The 20,429-nt window shown below is 43.4% G+C and overlaps 1 protein-coding gene and 1 long non-coding RNA gene across 8 annotated transcripts in view; one reads left to right on the top strand and one right to left on the bottom strand.

The window, feature by feature from the left end:
• The window catches only part of LOC123373933, a 56,661-nt gene extending 53,941 nt beyond the window's left edge, over positions 1–2,720 (bottom strand). Inside the window, exon 1 of the long non-coding RNA XR_006580944.1 lies at positions 2,570–2,720. This is a non-coding gene — a long non-coding RNA (uncharacterized LOC123373933). The remainder of the gene's footprint in view (positions 1–2,569) is intronic.
• On the top strand, positions 1,582–19,577 carry C7H3orf14 (chromosome 7 C3orf14 homolog). Of its 7 annotated transcripts, none has more exons than XM_045023226.1 (6): positions 2,874–3,023; positions 3,838–3,972; positions 4,682–4,766; positions 6,319–6,442; positions 14,422–14,496; positions 17,490–19,577. In XM_045023226.1, exons 3-6 carry the CDS (start codon positions 4,714–4,716, stop codon positions 17,631–17,633), a joined length of 396 nt encoding a protein of 131 aa, XP_044879161.1. In that variant the 5' UTR covers positions 2,874–3,023; positions 3,838–3,972; positions 4,682–4,713; the 3' UTR covers positions 17,634–19,577. The 7 variants fall into 7 exon arrangements, 6 of the variants coding, with proteins under 6 accessions (XP_044879163.1, XP_044879161.1, XP_044879160.1 ...); XR_006580943.1 differs by lacking the exon at positions 3,838–3,972 and having other exon boundaries at positions 17,490–17,728; positions 18,482–19,577; XM_045023227.1 differs by lacking the exon at positions 2,874–3,023 and adding an exon at positions 3,546–3,667.
• The last annotated feature ends 852 nt before the right edge of the window (positions 19,578–20,429 follow it).

Here is a 20,429-nt window from a genome sequence, read left to right on the forward strand (position 1 = left end):
GCCCACACCCCCAGCTGGAACTTTCAACCCCTCCTGCACCCCACCCCCAATTTTGTGAGCAATCATGGCCCACCATACAATTTCTATTCCCCAACATGGCCCTCAGGCCAAAAAATTTGCCCACCGCTGGTCTGGAGTCTCCAGGACTTAAAGATGATGTCATGTGATGAAATCTCCAGGAATACAGCCAACCAAAACTGGCAACCCTACAATGAAGGCCCATCTATTGAGGGCAGGGCCGGCTCCAGACCCAAGCGCGCGCTTGGGGCGGCGTCCTGCGGGAGGGCGGCAGGTGGCTCCGGTGGATCTCCTGCAGACGTGCCTGCGGAGGGTCCACTGGTCCCGCGGCTCCGGTGGAGCATCCACAGGCATGCCTGCGGGAGGTCCACCGGAGCCGCGGGACCGGCGACCGCCAGAGCGCCCCCCGCATCGTGCTGCCCTGCTTGGGGCAGCGCAAATCCTAGAGCCGCCCCTGATTGAGGGGACAGGAAGGGCAGGTCCATCTGACTTGGAGGTAGGTCTGAGTGGGTGAGGGGCATGAGTGAAAGCTGAGCTAGATCTGACTGAGGGAGGGGCAGGACTGACTGATTAGGGGAGGGCAAGATTTGTTGGTGGGTGGTAGTGACTATGGGGGAGAATAGAACTGATTGGGGGATGAGGCAGGGCAGGGGCAGGAGTGAATGATGGGGTGGATCTCACTGGCTATGGGGCAAGACTGACTGGTCAGGGGGAGGAGTAAATGATACAGGGGTCTCACTGAAGGAGTAGGCTGGGTCTGACAAGGGGCAGGACTCACTGGAGAGGGGGAGGGACAGGAGCGAATGATGAGGAGTTGATCTGACTGACTGGGGGCAGGACTGAGGGGTAGGGTTGCTTACCCTTCTGGTTTTGCCAGGAGTCTCCCAGAATCGGGCTCAATCTCCCAGAGGCTACTAAAGCCGATATGGGAGATCTTAGCGGCTAGAGATCCAGCAGCGCAGCAGGAGTGAGGCAAGTTCCCTGCCTTCCCTAGCCCTGCGCTGCTCCCGAAGTGGGCAGCATATCTCTGCGGCCCCTGAGGGGGTGGTAGCTCCCATTGTCTGGGAACTGTGGCCAATGGGAGCTGCAGAGGCTGTGCCTGCAGGCAGGGGCAGCGTATGGAGGCTGCCACAGATACTGGCCGCTTCCGGGAGCAGCATGTGGCGGGGGCAGCGCGCAGAGCCCCCGACCCCGCTTACCTCCAGTGGCTCCTGGTCAGCAGCGCAGCGGGGCTAAGGCAGGCTCTGCCCCTGCAGCTCCTATTGGCCGCAGTTCCTGGCCAATGGGAGCTGTGGAGTCAGCACTTGGGGCACAGGCAGCAAGCAGAGACCCCTGCCCTCCTCCCATGGGGGGAGGGATAGCTCAGTGGTTTGAGCATTGGCCTGCTAAACCCAGGGTTATGAGTTCAATCCTTGAGGAGGTCACTTAGGGATCTGGGGCAAAAATTGATCCTGCTAGTGAAGGCAGGGGGCTGGACTCAATGACCTTTCAAGGCCCCTTCCAGTTCTAGGAGATTGGCATATTTCCAATTATTACCTTTTTTATTACCCACCCCCAGAGGCTGGCCAGGCCAGCCACTTCTGGGAGCAGCACAGGGCCAGGGCCAGGGCAGGCAGGAAGCCTGGCTTAGCCCCACTGATTGGGAACCACCTGAGGTAAGTGCCGCCTGACCAGAGCTGCCACACCACACCCCCTCCCGCACCCCAACCCTCTACACCAGCCTGCAGCTCCCTCCTGCACCAACCCCCTGCAGAGCCCAAACCCTGCACCCCCTCCTGTACCCCAACCCTCTGCACCAGCCCGGCGCCCCCTCCTGCACCAACCCCCGCCAGGGCCCAAACCCCTCACCCCCTTCCACACCCCAACCCTCTGCACCAGCCCAGCACCCACTCCTGCACCAAGCCCCCCACCCCCAAGCCCACACCCCAACCCTCTGCACCATCCCAGCACCCCCTCCTGCACCAACCCCCCCCCAGAGCCCAAACCCCAACCCTCTGCACCAGCCTGGCACCCCCTCCTGCACCAACCCCCCCCAGAGCCCACACCCCTCACCCCCTCCCACACCCCAACCCTCTGCACCAACCCCCCCCAGAGCCCAAACCCCTCACCCCCTCCCACACCCCAACCCTCTGCACCAGCCCGGCGCCCCCTCCTGCACCAACCCCCCCAGAGCCCACACCCCTCACCCCCTCCCACACCCCAACCCTCTGCACCAGCCCAGCACCCCCTCCTGCACCAACCCCCCCAGAGCCCACACCCCAACCCTCTGCACCAGCCCGGCGCCCCCTCCTGCACCAACCCCCCCCAGAGCCCACACCCCTCACCCCCTCCCCCACCCCAACCCTCTGCACCAGCCCAGAGTCCCCTCCTGCACCAACCCCCCCTCCCCCGAGCCCAAACCCCTCACCCCCAAGACTGAGTAGGGGAGGGGCAGGAGTGAATGATGGGGGGTCTGACATAGGGCAGGACAGAGTGGGGGAGGGGCAGGAACGAATGATGGGGGGTCTGGCATAGGGCAGGACAGAGTGGGGGAGGGGCAGGTCTGACTGACCCCGGCGGTTGGGACTGGATAACGGGCGAAGCAGCAGAGCCAACGGCCTGGCAGAGGGGCGGGGCTGGAAACAGGGCCCTTCTAGCCTTCAAATCCCCATCGTGCCGTGTGACCCACCGCCCTCCGCATGTGATTGGTTACCGACCACTCTCTCCTCCAATCACGGCGGCGAAGGCGAGGAGGCGCCTGACCCAGCCCACGGCCTGAGCCCGCCCACCGAGGTGGAGGGACCAATGGCAGGGGGCGGCTCACCCTCCTTTCCTGCCGTCTCCATGGTGCCGCGCCGGCAGCTTGACGGTGAGTGGACAGTTGGCCGCAGGGACTGGGCGAGCCGAAGGGGGCGCTGCGGGGCGGCCCTGCGAGGAGTGGTACTTCCCGTGGCCCCCCTCCTCCTCCCGGACGCAGTGGTAGAGCCGCAGAGGAGGCTAGTGACGGGTCCGCTGCCGCAGCCCAGGTGCGCTCACCCCTTCTCGTGCGCGTGCGGATCGAGCGCGAGCGCTGCCCTGGGGCCTTTCCCGCCCACTGGGCCCTGAGGCGCTCGACGTGTCACACACACCCCCCGTATCGATGTCCCCTATGGGGGTGCTGGGCTTGGGCGCTCTCTTCTCAGGAGACAGTGACTGGGCGGGGAGGAGCCCGAGGCTCTGGCACCAGCTTTATGGCCGTTGGCAAGGGCAGCGCTGCCCCCCAGCACCGCCAGTAGCTCCTGTTTATTACGGGCGCGCGGGGGTGGTTTGGCCTGTTTCTTCCTTCCTCGGCATCCACCCCCGAACTGCAAGGTGGCGGCCCTTGGTGTCCTTCCCGAGGACAGCCGAGTCACCGCAAGATACAGAGCCGTAGTGTGACTTCGGGGGGGGCAGCGCCAGTCAGGTCAACTCTGCAACTGCTTCAGGGTGGCCATGTGGGAGGGCAGCAGCCCCCCCCCCGCAACTGCGCCCCTGTGTCTAGAGGGGTGACTCCCATTTATCCCACTATCTGAATCCCTTGTCACCTATGAGCTCACGTGGGGGGGGGTGTCAGATAATACAGGGGCCTGAATAACAGAGACGAGGACACATACACACAGGCCAAACTTGAGAGGTGGAGGACAAGCCCTTGGTGTGTGGCTGCTGAACGGCGCTGTCCCTCCGAGTTGTCAGAATAAAATCCACGTTGCCCATGCTGTGTGGATAATTGGCAGTATACTGTGTGAATGCACATTTTGGGGAGGGGGATTGCTTGAATCCTAATCCAGCTGGTTGAGACCCTTGATATTTTTATTTCCCCAGATAGCTGCTGCGGACAGTTGTGTTCATCACTTTATGTATACCTAGTGGCTTTCATTCTGCTGGATCCCAAAGCACTTTAGCATAATGCAGATTCCTTTGAGGTGGAGCTTGTTAAACAACTGACCACAGAATAGGGTAAACTTTTATTATGTGTAGGAAAAAATGCTATAGGGTCTTTAAGCTCCATGCAGAGCAGACAGTATGGACATTGGTTTTTTGGTGTCTCATTATAACCCCCACAATCAGATTTAGATTCCACTATTTGTGTAATTCTTCGTCCTCTAATTTATACAGCAGTGGGACTGCTTTTTTCACTCCGTTTTTAGATAACATAGTAAATAACATTTATAGAAGATGAATTAGCATAATTCAACTGTTGTTTAAATAGGGATGCGTCTTTTTCCAGTGTCTCTAAACTAGTGTTTTTCTCATGGCTAATCTAAATGGTCTTTGTATATGCACAGTTTGTGTGAGCATTTTACTATAGCAGAGGCACGTAAATACACATTCAGTTTGCGTAGCTGAAAATCCAGCCCTTGTGCTGCCATTTTCCAGTACATAAAATGGGTTTAATGAGATTCAAGAGGAGATGTAATCATGAGTTAGAAATGTGTATATACAGTGTTTTGAACAAGTAAAGTATCCAGTAGTACTATTGTCTATATAGTGTTTTATTGTACACAGCTCTGATTTCACATAAAAAAAAATTGCTTAGTTAGGTAGGAAGGTGCCCTGCATGTAACTAGGTCTGTCTAATATGCAACATTCTTAAATACTTAAAAGATAAGTATTCATGTATATCTTTGGAGGAATAATTTTAACTTTACTTTGTTTTCTTTAATAGAGTAAAGTTGGCAGTTACTTAAGGAATCAAAGATGGCATCCTACTTAGCACAAGAAGTTCAGCTTGCTAGAAGACATGACAAGATGTAAGTATTTGTTTCAGGATTGTGGCCTATGTTGTAGCGACTTATGCTATGATCTTCCCAAATCTGTCAAACTACTCAGGACTGACTGGTGAGTATGTGGATGGGAGACCTCCACAGAACAGTGAGGTCTTGTAAAAAGAGGTTTGGTGTTTTGATAGGGGGCACTCTTCTTTTGAAAACTACTGAATCAGTATCCCAGCCTGCCACAGGGGAGAACAGTGCTGCTAATGTTGTTGTCTTCCAGATGAGCTGCAGAACTGGGGACCTGACCTTTAACCTCAGTATGCTGGCTAAATTCCAACTCAAGTCGCTTGGGTTCTGCCACCCAAAACTCAACTTGTGGTTTCAATTCAATTTAGTATTTTCTTCCCATTGACTTCTAAAATATCAGTACATCTTCAGTTCACTGTAAACTCAGCTTGTAAAGTGAGTATCGTATTAAAATGAGTTTGAAAAGTTTGCCTACACTCTGACAACTAGTCAGTAAAAGTAATACACTCTGCTATTAGATTTGTTTAGGGTTAAGCTCTCAGGATGTGAGAACTATGAAAAAAGAAATGTGTGGGGAAAATACGTTTTTATCTACATCAAGACTACAGTAATATAAATAACATGCCCATTTACAAGTCTATTATAAAATTCTGACCTCTGGTGCCTGCCTTTTCCTAAACACCTTGCATGTATGTTGTTTGATTAGCTCCTTTATATTTATCTTCCAGTTCTTGCTGAACAGAATACGTAACAAATTAGTTAATTCTTCATTAGTATAGCAGAGGACCGTTGCTGCAGACTGGGAAAACTGACAAAGAATAATTGTTCTGAAAATCATGGGTCACATACACATCTAGTGTAAGTAAATGCAACTAGATCAAGCGAATTCCGTTCAGCTGTTTGCAGAATGGTGGAATATTCTGTCTGCAATACAAACAAAATTTTATGATCACATGCATCCTATTCCACATCCATCATTTACTAACTTATGTGACAACAGAGTCTATCTAGATTAGCACTTGTGGGTAAGGTTGAGTTTTATAAGTCACTTTAAAACGAGACATCTGAGAATCTAAGGCTCATGTAAGGATGGCTCACAAGTACCACCTGAGTGGAGGTGGCTGGAGGGAATATGAGTCCATAGAGCAAGAAGTATAATTGTCTCTGGGGACTCTGCAGGGAGCTCTTTGACTCTTGCTACATTTCTTTCAGAAAATATATGACTCATTCTCCTCCCAGTGTTGGCTTCTGAGCACTTGCAGGGGTGGTGCCGTGCCTATACTACCTCAACCCATCCTGCCACACTTCATCTGAGATACTCAGCGCTTGTGAGCCCCCTTCATGTATGAGGACTGCTGATTGCAGCACTATGTCTGCCTCACTACATGGGAACACAGCGGGAAGAGTCTGACTGTACTTTCTCCCTCCCTCAGCACACCCACACTGAAACAGGCATAATTAGGCCTCTAATTTCAAAAGAATTGGTTAAGGTAAAAGGTTATTATTTTCTAGCTACTGTGCAAAATGTTCTGCCCACTTATTAAAATATTTTCCTTTGTAGACTGTCTCAGAGATTGGTATTGCTACAGCAGATGGAGAATCATCTAGGAGACAAAAAGACTGAAAAGACATCGCAAACACAAGCAGCTGATGCAGCTTATAAAAGAAATGCAGCACTTTTAAATGTAAGTTTCTGTGACTGTTAAGTGGCACATTGTGAAATCCAGTGTTACATAGATCACAGGCTAAAAACATTTGTATCTTAGTTTTTCAGGTGAATTTTATAACATTAGGGTCCTGATTCTGGAACTTGTGCAAAATGTATTAAATATTGTAACCTGGGATATCACTAGCTATTCCTCACACCCTTCTCATGAGAGCCTGGTGGGATCCCTAATGGGATCTCCGAGTCTGGGCTCCAGCCTGAGCCCGAACATATATAGTGAAATTTTATAGTCCTGCAGCCAGAGCTCTGTGAGCCTGTCATGGTGTTTTATTGCTTTGTAGACCTATCCCAAGTAAACTGTTTCTAAATGGCTGATTACTGAATCTTTTATTGCAGGCAGACTTACAATTCTAAGATCACGTTAAGACCCATTTGAAACAAGAGCAGTCTTTTCCTCTGCAATCTTTGTTCTGTATTCATCCAGGAGATTCGCCCATCAAATCCACATTTCTCCAAATACTCATTGAACACTGTTGCTTAGATTCAGTTTCAAGTGCGGAGTTAAAATTTGATTGATAGACCAATAGGCGCCGACTCCATGGGTGCTCTGGGGCTGGAGTACTCCCAGAAAAAAATAGTGGGTGCTCAGCAGCCCCACTGATCAGCTCTTCCCTCATCTTCCCCCCCCCCGTGCCTCCCACCCACTGGTGATCAGCTGTTCAGCAGGAGGCGGTGAGAGGGAGGAGCAGGGACAGGAAGAGGCAGAGTGAGGGTGGGGTGCACTTGGGGGAGGGGGCGGGAAGAGCCGGGGTGGAGTGGAGTAGGGTTCAGCTTTGGGAGACGTGGTGGCGTGAGGGCGGGGCCTGGGGCATAGCAGGAATTGATCACTGCCCACGGAAATGAGAAAGTCGGTGCCTCTGGATCACCAGAACCTTTTTCTAGTTAGCAGCTTTTTATTTTTGAGATGTCTGATTTTTTTTGGGTTGTTCAAAAGAAATCTTTTCATTTCCTCCTTTTTTTTAATGAAAAAGAGTATAAAACCTATTAAAGTCACTTTTGTCCAGCACACATGTATTTACTGTTATTGTTCAAGGTATATTCACCTTGTTTTTCTACTGGATGTTGCAGTATCCTGTTCGGTGACATTGTGTCTTTGTTTTGTAAAGGCATCCCATGACCATTTTAGTCTCCAAGGGTGGGGATACGTCACTTTTATCTCTGAAGAAGGGAAAATTACTTCCCTTTAATTGCTGTGATTGGAACGTGTTATGACAGATCACCTACTCATCCATTCTGCACTTTTCAGAGTTAGGGGTTCTGTAACCTTCTTGTAGACCAGGGGTGGCCAACCTGTGGCTCTAGAGAATTTAATATGTGGCTCCTTGAATAGGTGCTGACTCCGGGGCTGGAGCTACAGGTGCCAAATTTCCACTGCTCAACCCCAGGCCTGACCCCACTCCACTCATTTTTGCCCCATCCCCTGAGCCTGCTGCACCTTTGCTCCTCCCCCCTCCATTCCAGAGCCTCCTGTACACTGCTAAACAGCTGATTGCGGCAGACAGGAGGCACGGGGAGGGAGGAGGAGGAGGTGCTGATCGGCAGGACTGCCAGTGGGCAGGAGGGTGTAAAGAGGGGGTGGGCTGATGGCTCTTTGGCAATGTACATTGGTAAATTCTTGCTCCTTCTGAGGCTCAGGTTGGCCACCCCTGCTGTATATTTTTAAATTCTGCATATATCTTGGTTTCTTCCTCAAGGGGAACTGGTAATATCTTGGTTTCTTCCTCAAGGGGAACTGGTAATTAGGTCAATAGAAGGCTCTTAGTTTGATTGCAGGGACTAACATATGATACCCCCTGTTGGAACCAACAGCTTAGAATTTTGAACCTGAAGAGGTCTCGCCCTGACCTTTAACACAAGAGCACATTGTAAAGTGGGGGTCTGTTTCTAAGTATATCTTCATAGAACAGCACTTAAAAATAGGTTATTTCCTCTGTGCACTTGCCCTTTCTTTTTGCTATTGCTTATTATTTAATTCTACTATCTAATATGGCAAAATGTTTTGGACTCATTTGTATGAAAGATGCTGTACAAAATAAAATCATATTTTTATCTCATATACAGCGAGAATGTCCTCCTGTGTCCACTGGGACAAAAACTCAAATTTTTCATTCTAGAAAGTGAAAAGATTCATCTTTGTGAAAAAATTTCTGGCCAAGCTGTGTGCTGGGACAAGACTTAACACATCTGCAGTTTGAATGAAACTCTACTGTGGTGCAAGGCCCTCCACCGTCCTTAAGTACCAAACAGACACTGCACAACTGGGGACTGTAGTCAGAAATGCCAGTCAAAGGTGCCTGTTTACCTGATATGTGCTAAAGACAGGATCTCCGCACTGGTCCCATTTAAGGTCACACTGGGGATAGGATAGGGGTGGGATTGCAGGTCCAGTGGCACCAAAACCCTGTGGAATGGGTGTGGCTGCTATTCCAGCCTTGGTCTGAAACAGCTGATATGTAGATTTGGCCTCCCCACGCCTTCTGTGTTCCACTCATCTAGAGCCTGAATACCCAGACTTTGTGAAGGTGTGGGAAATTTCACCCATTATATTTTCCCCCATAACTCTTCTCCATATGTGTTTTTTATAAACAAGGTTCAAATTAGCACTTATTTGTTGACAAGCATAATAAATGCAGATTACATTTGTGCATACTAAAACAAGCTCATTATGATAGTAAATGTTATTGATATCTTAATGTAAACCTATAGCAAAAATATGTAGTCTTGTAGTTATGCAGGATATTTGCCATCTACTATCGTATTCCTCAAAATGATTTCTTTCAAGTGTCAAAAACATTAGTGTTCATAGAAGAAATAAAAACATATGTATGACCATCAAAACAAATAGTCTGGCAGGATAAAGCAGCATAAATAAGTCTAGATATATTAATTTTATACTAGCTTTAACAGACATGCAGTACTGCAGATGCTTTCTGATAACAAAATAAAACAGGAAAGAGATCCATGCAGAATAATATATTAGAGCCTTGAAAAAACGGTTCATATTTATGTGCCAGCTTCAGAATATTGTTCCTGATACCAGGCACTGTACATTTCACAGTTACCATGTGGGGAGTTGTTGATTTGGCCTACTCAGAAATACACGGACATGATGAGGTGTTGATTTTTGCTTAAACTTAGAAAAAAACAGAAATGCAAATAAAATTAATTCAGTTTTATGGGAACATTAAAAAAAAAACCCTACGCTTTCCCTTTCTGCCAATTGAAATTTTATGCTCACATAGCTCAAAAAAGGCTGAAGCTAGAAACTTCAAACTTAGCTTGCTTTATAATCCTTATTGAGTTTAGGGGAAAAAATGAAATTTGAAGAAAATAGATTTTAAAGATTTAAGTCAGCATTTTTATACAATTGTGTTAGAGTATGTTTTTCCCCCTAACATGTTTAAAGAAGGCGTTGTCAGGTTTAAGAATGTTCATTCAGGCCTTGGATTAAACACCTCACTTAGGTGCTGTATTTATTAACTGCTGAGATTGCAGTAGTACTACTAAGTGTCTTCAGAGCTATGTTAACTTGGCTACCTTGCACATATGTACATAAGAACGACTATACTGAGTCAGACTAAAGGTCCATCTAGCCGAGTATCCTGTCTTCTGACAGTGGCCAATGCCAGGTGCCTCAGAGGGAATGAATAAAACAAGTAATCATCAAGTGATCCATCCCCTGTCGCCCATGTATGTAGTGTTTTCTGTTCTCTTCCTTGTTATTCATAAATCTTAATGTATTACTGTGATATTTAGTATATACACCTCTACCCTGATATAACATTAATTTGGCTATAACGCGGTAAAGCAGAGCTCCGGGGGCGGGGCAGGGTTGTGCACTCCGGCAGATTAAAGCAAGTTCGATATAACACGGTTTTACCTATAACACGGTAAGATTTTTTGGCTCCCGAGGACAACATTATATCGGAGTAGAGCTGTACTATAAAGTTAAGGATGTGTGATGTAACAGTGAGCATTTTAGCAGAAAATTTGGGCCAAATTCTAATCTCATATATGGTGGTGTAAATCTGGATTATATGAGTGTAAATGACAGCTGAATTTGGCTCCATAAAAGTGATGTAGGTATCAGAATCTCCATTTTACCTCTGTGAAGAGACTTGAACTGTTTTTCTTGTAGTCCTTGCCATTTTATCCAATGCGTTATGGGATAGACTAGTGCTTAATATTGTAGTATCCTAGATTCTGTCTTACTTGCCAAAGGTGTTTGCACTGCTGCCTTCAGATAAATTGGAGAGAGTTAGAAAAGATAAATTCCCAACACCAGACTTTAAAAAATAAAAATGCCACAACAGGCACCTCCTAGCCACCAGCTACATGCAAAGGTGCCATCTGATCTTTCAGTGGCCTCAGTTTTTTTCCAAGGCATACTGCACCTTCCAGCAAACATTTCTTTCACTGTCTGTCATTAAATCAGTTTTCTGAATGACAATAGACTGCAAATATACAAACTGGAGTGGAGCAACAAAAAGAGACATCTGATATCTAGGCCATGCCAATGTGACCTTCTCTACTAAAATGTGTACAACAGCTGTTTTCCCTAGGCTGAAAGTAATTTATTTCCTACTATCATAAACATTCCTGTATCAAAATTAAGTAGCCACAGAGATAGCGATCTTGGTCTGTTTTGCCCCCTCCTATGTAAATACTTGTAGGAAGAAGTCGTAGGGGGAGGAAAATGCTCTGAGGGGAATGTGGTGCATAAAAACCCAAATAGATAGGACTGAATGGAGACTGATCCACCTTTTCACCATGACAGGTAATTCCTCCAGGCCATGGCAAAGGCATATTGGTGAAGTGTGGGGAAGCTTGCCTGGTGCTGTCCTGTTCTGTGTGCAAACACATAGAGAACTTGACTTTGCAGTGTTGTCAAGCCATGGCTGCTGTGCAATTTTAATTTTAACTGAAAACCACTTTGTTTTGTCATTTTTTGTTCTGAGTTCCAGAAAAGGAAGGAATCAGAAAGTGTTGTATACGTATCAGATGTGTTTAGGCCTCAAATTCTTATGGTTTCAACTGTATCCAGACCAATTCCAGAACAAAGAACAGAAATTGCATCCACAGAGTCCATAAAGTCGACAATTACTGTCATGATTTGTATTATTCACTGGGCATCATCTCTGGTGCTCAGCCCTGTTCAGAATATGCCAGAAAATGTAGTTCCTGAACCAACGTATATAAAATGTGTAGCCCTGGATAAGATGGCTCAGATATTTAAGTATCAAGTGTATAGTTATTAAGCACATGTTAATATCTGTGAGTGAAGGCGCTGATGACAATAGAAGTTTTACTAGATTAAGGACTAGAAGATTTGACTATCCAACTTTCTTTCTAGAGAAAGAGCTGCCCAGAGCTCCTGTGCCTGTTTATTTTCCTTTCCTGCCTGCAGTGGCCCTGATATATCTCATAAGTGGCTGGGTTTTTTTCTCAACTTTAAAATATAGAATTTTCTTGCTGTTTGGTTTTAAATATTCTCCTGTGAGAATTGCAACTCAATCACTGTAGTGTTGTGTTTAAGAGCCTTCTGGAAAGTAACTAGCCTTTAAACAGAAGTAAAAGCAGTGTTGCCAAATCTCATGATTTTGTCATGAGTCTCATGCTAATTGCTTTCCTTAAAGTCCCAGCTCTGGGAGTCAAGTGGATATATGATGATTTCAGCCTTCATTCTGAAAGAAAAATGAAGTTTCTAGCCCTAGTGGCTGTGGAGAAAGCTACAAAATTTGGCCCCAGTACGCCCTAAAGGCTCAAAAGCAAAAGGCAAAAAAAACACACACAAAAAAAGAACCCCAAAGCTGTTACTTTTACATAATCTCATGATTTTTGGTGAGCCTGATTAATGATTTTTGAACATTTGGGGTTGGCAATAATACTATGAAAGTGACTAGAAAGTGTCAGTTTCACTGCTGTTTAAAGTTAGTTTCTAGTCTATTAGTAGTAGTGAGGTAACAGGGGTAGAGCCCCTGGCAGATGCATTCTAAACTCATGGGGCCTTGCCCTAGTAGGATGTTTCCCAAGTTAAATGATCATTCCAAGCTTGATGAACTGCAAAAAAGTGATAGAAAGTAATCTAGATTTTTCTACAATTGTTTCAATTGTTGTATTCAAGAGTTAGTAACAAAGAATATACATTACAGTTTTAAACCTAACCAATGTCCCTTAAAAAGTTACTTGACACAAGATATGAGAACATGTTAGTATTAGAGCTGAGTGGGTCTAATATTTATTTAATCCTCATTTTTATATAGAAAATAGATACAGTGCTCCTATCAGCTAATTTCTACATTATTATCTGCAAAAAAAAAAAAAAAACCCTAGAGTTTTCAGGTGCCTAAGTAGCCCCTGGAATCATGGTTAAAGTTGCCTCCCCCCCCACACCAAAATCTGAAATGGCGCCCCTGCATCATTTATTCAATGTCCCTTTCTCATTCCCTCCTTTCGACCCTATGACCTGCACCCTTATTACTATTTATTTGTTTTTTGTCCATTGTACTTAATTCTGGTCCTGTGGCCTCTCCTTCATGCGAAAAGGCAGCCTTCCATTACTGTGATGTGCTCCACCTATCAGTCCCAGGATTTAAATAGGGTAGCACCTTATATCATCCTTCCGCAGAGATCGGTTAGGCACCTCAAACCAGCACTAGGTTCACTGATAAAACTGTAGAAAGACCAAACAAAAAACTGCTTGGATGATATTTTCAATCTTATTCTTTTCTATTTGCATAAAGTAAAATCACTATAAATATGCTATAAAACCAGTCCAAATATTAATACGTTTTCATTCATTTTAAATAAAGATGAACATTGTAACTTACTGGATTTTAGCTAAGAACTTTCAGCTAAGCACTATTAGTGTCTTTTAATCATGCTCTACACTAATATTAGGCCAGATTCTGCAACCTTTACTTGAGTAGCACGTACACAAGTATTCCAATTGGCTACTACTCAATATGAGTAATTGTGTTTGGGTTCTCCTGTAGACCTGCTCCTTCAGAATCTCACTGTTCTGAGCAGCAGTGGCGGTATATCTTTGGGAAGTCCCTTTGGGGAATTTCCTCACTCATTTATTTTTTATGCTGTACTCTTCACACCTGCTTTCTGCTCCCAACTCTGCCATCTGCTATGCTTCCCTCCCCACCCCCCTGTTCTGCTTTGTCTCCTTCACACCCATCTCCCATGCCCTTTTCCATCTCTTCATCTGCCCAAAAGCCCTGCACTCAATCTCTTCTGTGCTTGGCTATGGAACTAAGCCCGCAAGAAAGGGTTACAATTTAAAAGAGTCTTTTCAAATTGAGTCTAGGCCTCTGTGAACCCAACACATGTTTACTGGGCAAGTGGAAGCCCATGTGCAGATTTTTTAAGAAAGCTAAGGGAGGTGTGTTCTCATCTGAGTTTGAATGTCTGGTGAACAGCTTGCTGCATCTCTACATTTTTGTGCACATGTTATGCATGCATATTAGCAAGTCATCTTTGTCTTGGGGAAGACAAGATCTTGAACACAATTTGCGTAGTTACTTTAAAGCTACAGTAGATAGAATACATGCTTCGGTTCATCTACATAGCATAGTGAATACCACTCTCCTTTTTTTTTTCCTGTATTGTCATGAGGAACATAGTCTAACTATAAATTACCTTTGTGTATGGAGAGATTAAATATGTAGTAGGGGCTGTCTATCAGAACACTTCTAGCAAAGAAAACAATTCTTACAGCCAGGAAATGCAAGAAAGTTCAGCAAAGCGTCCAATATATTAGTGTTATCGTCAAAAGTAAGAGGCTGCAGGATCTATGGCTAAACAGAAGATTTCAGCCCAGGGATATCAAATCCAGTGCCTCTTAGGAGATATATATTTAATTGCCTTTTAAGTGAACTTATATTGCCTGTTAATGTCACCTGTAACTTGTCAAACACTTATTTTAAACAGGATATAGAAGCAGCAGAGAAGAGGCTGCAAGCAAGAGTACATCTACAGCCACATCCTGATATTGTTAAGCTTGAAGTAAGTCCTGAAATAAACTCCATCCTTTCACTTGCTGTGTACAAAATAGTTTTCTTTTTTTTCTGAAGCATATTTATAAAGTAAAAATAATTGATTTTGAAATTGACTGGTATAGCCAAGGGCCTGTGTACTGTGCAGTAGGCTGAACCTAAATTCTGGGCTAAGGTCCCTAGATTCTGCAGTAGCCAGGGGGAAATTCTCTAGCAGATTCAGATATTTTTTGACTGGAGCTTTTTATTTAAATATGAAAATGAAAAATGTAAGAATCACAGCAGCCTTTATAGTGTTTTTCAGTATTAAATTCAACTTACCTTTTTTTGTCCTTACATTTTCAGTTTTAAGTACACCACAGAATTGTCATCTTCATGTTTGACTCAACAGCCCATGAAGATGAATGGGGAAGTTCACACCTGTCAGAGCTATTGTGTAAGGGTGGTTGGGAACATGTGAAGATATCACTGTTGCAGTCACAGTTAGTTCACATTTTCAAGATTTTCTTTCCAACCACAAGAGCCTGAAGCAATTTTTTTTTTAAATTAAAATTGAGGTTCTGGAGCACAAGTCTGCAGAAAAGGGTGAACTCTGCCATGGTAAAATACATGGGGCCTGATTATAGTGAGTGCCATCATTCAATTAATATCCTGAAGTCCTGAGTATTTAGTAGAAGAAAAAAATTGTATCAAACTATACTTTAAGAATTTCTGTTACAGTGACGGATGTGACAGCATGCTATTTTAATGGTCATATCACTTTAAAATAAATAGGGATGTGATGCATTCACTTTTTTGGATTTGTTGGGCACTAAATATCACCTATCTTCCCCTCATCCACCAAAATAAAAATCAGACGCAAAATATAAATGTAGATACTGTATACTACACAGTTACTCAGGAAATGAAGCTGTTTAAAGTGAGTAGATTATATTAATGAAATAGTAAATAGCATTAAAGTTTAAAATATATTTTAAGTTGCAACTTGCAAACAAAGTTAATTCTGGTAGCTGACAAATTACTTAAAAGTGAAGAAATGGAACTAAGTTATTTAAGCTGAGTCTGTAAGACTAAGGGTATGATCCTGCAAACACTTATACACATGAGTAATTCCACGGAGTTCACTAGGACTATGCATGTTCTAAAGTTAAGTGTTTGCAGGACCAGGCCTAAATTTATCCCTGGGATATATTTATTACATAAGTCATAAATACCTGTTTGTGTGCTGCAAATAGAGTTTTAGTCCTTAATAATTTAAAACAGTTGTCACTTATGTATGGACTGTACTATCTCAGCTCTGTTTTAGCAGCATCTCTCTGTATTAGGCCTGAAGTCCCATACGCTAGAGAGTTTTGACATTTCCAGTTCTGGTTCAATCACTGTGAAGAATTACATACCATTGCATAGTAAATTCTGCAGAACAAATCTGGTAGCAATTGCACAAAATAGTACAGATTAAAAAAAATCTGGTGTAGATCTTTACAGTGTGGATAAAGTGGACAAAAGTCAGATAATTCATAGCGATTATTGATAGAAACAGTGTTGACTTTTGCCTTCATCCTCCCCACTCAATTGTGTGAGTTACGGGAGAGTGGTGTTACTATTTCAAGGGAAAATTTCACATATTTAATCTTATATTTTTAAGGAGAGGGCACTAAATAGCATGAAAGGAAAAATATCTTTCATATACAAAATTGACTGTCCACATTCCTTCCAATAAAACTTTCAAAGGATATTTAACACATGGCCTTAATACATATGTATATCAGCTGTGATTTTCACAGTTGATTATAATGGCTCCTTAACTTAGCAGTCCAAGTACAGATTCATGTGATTACACATAAAATTTCAAACAAGATCTATTGCGTAAATACATATTTTATTAATGATATATAGAAATTGTGCATATGAGTTACACACATGAACCAAAATAGTTACCCAATAGTCCAGCACTTCCAAAGGAGCGATTTATGATGTATCACGTATGTGCACTAAAATATGTATTTAAGTAAATAAAAACGGATTTTTTTCTTTTAAAAAAAAGCCTAAATATATGTGTACAAAATCTATACAAATATTTTGCTAAAAAAGCAATCTCCAGGTAAATGTATTGGCCCCTGTTGAACAAAGCATTTAAGAGTGTGCTTAAAGTTAAGCACATTGTTTGCTAAATCTGGACCTTTGTCTCCAACTCTTAACTAAAGTATTTTTATGGCCTGTAGTATAAATTGTATGATTTCATCCATAAACATTAATGATTTAATCCATAAGCATTAACAAATATATGCTCAAGATGCTCCTGTGAAAATGGGAAATGTTATCTCTCTTCTTCAGTTGGAAAAACTGAGACACAAAAGTTAAACCTCTTACCCAAGACCCTAGAACAAGTGCATGTCAGAGCTGTAGTTACAAATCAGGAACTTCTGGCTGCCACTTTTTCTTAGACCACAAGATAGCTGGTTGTGCAGTTTTCTTTCTTGAGCTAAGTACTGGAATCAATTACATTATCGGGGATTTATTCATTGCAAAATTTAGCTCGCAAATATTTTTGAGACAACTTCATATTAATGCACTACTTGTCTGGTGATAGCATTAAACAACAAATTTATTTTTATCTCAAAATCCTGCTAAACTAGAATTATAATGTTAATATTTAGGCTTGAGAAATGTTTGTTTTACAGAAACATGAGTACAATTCCATGAACATGAATACTACCATTATGATGGGTTCCCTTTCTAATATATTATTCACCACAAGAGGGCACATTCAGTCACTGCATAACTTACTCTAGAAGGTGAAATCCTGCCAACTTCTGTTACATTGTTTAACTGAGGGATTGGAAATTTGGTATCCAAATAATTTGGCCTTTTTTGAATTGCTTCACACGTAAGGCAAGCTTTAATAACACATTGTATGTGTGTATTGTTTTGTGATAAATTGGTAAATAGATTAAATTGTGAAGCAAAGTTAAATTGCTTATTGTTGCATCATATCTTTCTTAGACTCTCTATTGGGCATCAGTAGAAGAATCTATTCCTAAGTGGGAGCAGTTTCTTTTAGGAAGAGCACAAATGCCTGTTGGTTTTAAGAAAAAGAAATCTACAAAGTATAACATAAGTCACCCAGAAGGAGCTGCACAAAGATAAAGAGAAAACAAAACAGAGACTACCATTTGACTTCAATGGGCAAAATAATCCTATCCAGACAACAGTGTGTCAGGCCACTAAATTTCAATTTCAGTGTATGTATATGAAAATTAATCATGTTTGATGGGTTTTTTCCAGTTGTATCTGTGTGGAAGAGTTCAGCTAAACTGTAGTCTGCCAGCTCAAGGAGGCTCAGAATAACATTTCTCCTGGTGGGAGGAACAATCCTTTTTTGAAAATGACTTTATAAGATCAGAAATTAAAGACACTGGTATATGGAAGCCTACCAGTACAATTGCCTCTTTAAGATGACAAGAGTTTTAGGTTACATATAATCCTTCACTTTTGTATTTTTAAGAATGTTGTGTATAAATCTACCTTTTATTTTCTTGAACCTCCTTGGCCACAGGGGGCATTTACTCTGGAAAGGGCAGGCAATTTACACCAGGCTGTGGGGGAAGCTTTAGTTTATGGCTGGGATCCTCTATATGAGCGCAGTGGTAAAGGGCACATATTTAGTTTGTATGTCCCCTGTTTTCTCTGATCATGTCAGTGACACTGATTTTTTTGGAGGGGCGGGGAAAGGGCTGTGTTGGTCTCACCCATAAGCAATTGCAATTTCTGTTCCATTAACCACTGCTGCACCCTCGTTCCCTGGCTAACTTCCCATATTAGGTTCTGTGCCTGGTTTGTGAAAGCAGATGCCAGTGTGAATTTGGGTTGAATCCAGCCATGAAGTTCATTTTAGACATTGAAGTAACAAACATCAGTATTATATTTTGGCCATGTTTCCTATATAGTTTTAAGCCATTGCTTTGTGTCGCTTTCATTTTGTTAATGTAATCCAGAGACATAATTTATGGATAAGGCCAAGGGAGGTGGGGAAGAACCAGACAGAAAGCCAGCCCAGCTGAGCGCCCAAAGATCACAGATACTGGAATAAGAAGGTGAAGAGCTTGCTTTCTATCTCAGATCAAGGACAGTTACTCAGCCTCTGGCTACAAGCATGGAAGGCCAGCTAGTGGTTTTTTGCTTGCACACTGTTAATTATTTGTATTCTCTAAGTGCCTAGGAGCCTTTGTCATGGACCAGGACCCCACAGTGCTAGGTGCTGTACAAACAACAAAAAGACAGTCCCTGCCCCAGATAGCTTACAGTCTGAGGCCAACCCCTTGGTAAATTAGTGTGCCTGGGAGCCACCGTCCATTGCTTTCTAGTGTTTGCATATATTGAAGACCCAATTTAGAGAGAAATCCTTTCAAGTAAATGACTTAGAGGTCTTTGTGCTTTTTACTCTTCCATAGCAAGGAAGGATGGTGGACTTTGGGGTTGGGGGGAGCGGGTTCCTCCAGATTTGGGACTCGAGTCAAGAAGATCAATAGAAACCAATTTCAATAAAGGGTGGTTACTACTTCCATAGTGCAAGAAGAATTCATGTACGTGGTTATATGAAATTGAGCTATACAAACCACTCCAGTCAGCTATAGGCTAACCGAATTAATTACCAGGAACTATTAGGAATGATGAGGCCTCACCCCCTTATTTGCTGTTAGGGGGTTTGTCCGGTGTCTGTGTCTGGCGGTAACCTTGTCCCTATATCTGATTTTTGTGTTATGGATGGATGATCTAACAGCACCTTTCTTATACTCCCTGACCAACCTCTACACAAGTATCACAGCTCTTTACACTGCTCCATAAGGAAGGTTCAACTTCCGAATTGTGCACCTAGAGTATTATGTGAATTTAATTAATCAAATAGGATTTAATTATCCAGTGCTGACTGGCTATTAGTGAGGAATTCATTGCCCCTCAGAATAGGGAGCAGCCTCTCCAGCTGGAGACCACAGGAAGTCTGAACAGTTTGCAAGGGCCAACACCTGCAGAAGCTATTTTCTGCTAGATCAGGCCCTTAGTTTGCTGAAGTTAAATCACTCAAAGATGCACCAAAAAAAAAAATCCCCCCCAGCTTCACTTTAAAATGATTTACATGTTCAAAGTTTATATGAAACTTTTTCTATTTAAGTGTCCATTAAACTGATAAGTTTTTACAGAAACTGCCATGTTAGAAATATCCTGTTGAGTGGGTGTTGGTGTTTGTAACAATAACGTTGTTTTCATAATATGTGATGGCAGATTAGCACGCTTCTCTGCAGTGTTGTTAACAGTTGTAATTAAGGAATAAACAGTAAAGGGTGTCAGTCCGATGACAATTCCATCTATAGTGTCACAATACAAAATGTCACAAAATATTAGAACTGTTATATAACTACAAAAATATCAAATTAGGCTTTCATCTTTGAAGCAGAAAGCTTAAAAAAAACTGGCATAGAGACTGTTGCAATTTTATTACCTACTCATTGTTCTGTCACAAAGACAAATTGGTAATATTTTGTTCTATAAGCTTACAAAGTGATTCTCAGCCATACTGTTGATTTAACAGTAATGTGCGCAGATTTTTAGTTCTGGAGCTCTGAAATTATAAATCCAGCCAGATGCAGGAGTGATAGAAAAGGAACAATTTTTATACTTCAAAGGGGAGCTTTTTGAAAGGCACAAAGGAAGTTGGGTTCCCAAAGAGGAAGGATGAGTCAGTGGTTAGCTCACTAGCAAGAGACCTGGATTCAATTCCCTGCTCTGCCACAGACATCCAGGGCAACATCCGCAAAGACATTTAGATTACTAATTGCATGTGCCCAACTTGAAAATTGAGATTCTTAAAACTTGTGGTCAGCTGCTGCCCCACCCAGTAGGTGCCTAAATTCCATGGGCGCTGAAGTTCCTGTTGGTCCTCAGGCG

Source organism: Mauremys mutica, chromosome 7 (genome assembly GCF_020497125.1).
Source record: "Mauremys mutica isolate MM-2020 ecotype Southern chromosome 7, ASM2049712v1, whole genome shotgun sequence".
Classification (NCBI taxonomy): domain Eukaryota; kingdom Metazoa; phylum Chordata; order Testudines; family Geoemydidae; genus Mauremys; species Mauremys mutica.

Bases quoted from the DNA above. Each gene is read 5' to 3' on its own strand.
- C7H3orf14 (XM_045023228.1), top strand. From the start codon at position 4,714: ATGGCATCCTACTTAGCACAAGAAGTTCAGCTTGCTAGAAGACATGAC. The intron at 6,443-14,421 runs GTAAGTTTCTGT...TATTTTAAACAG, and splicing joins GAAATGCAGCACTTTTAAAT to GATATAGAAGCAGCAGAGAA. The intron at 14,497-17,489 runs GTAAGTCCTGAA...TATCTTTCTTAG, and splicing joins CTGATATTGTTAAGCTTGAA to ACTCTCTATTGGGCATCAGT.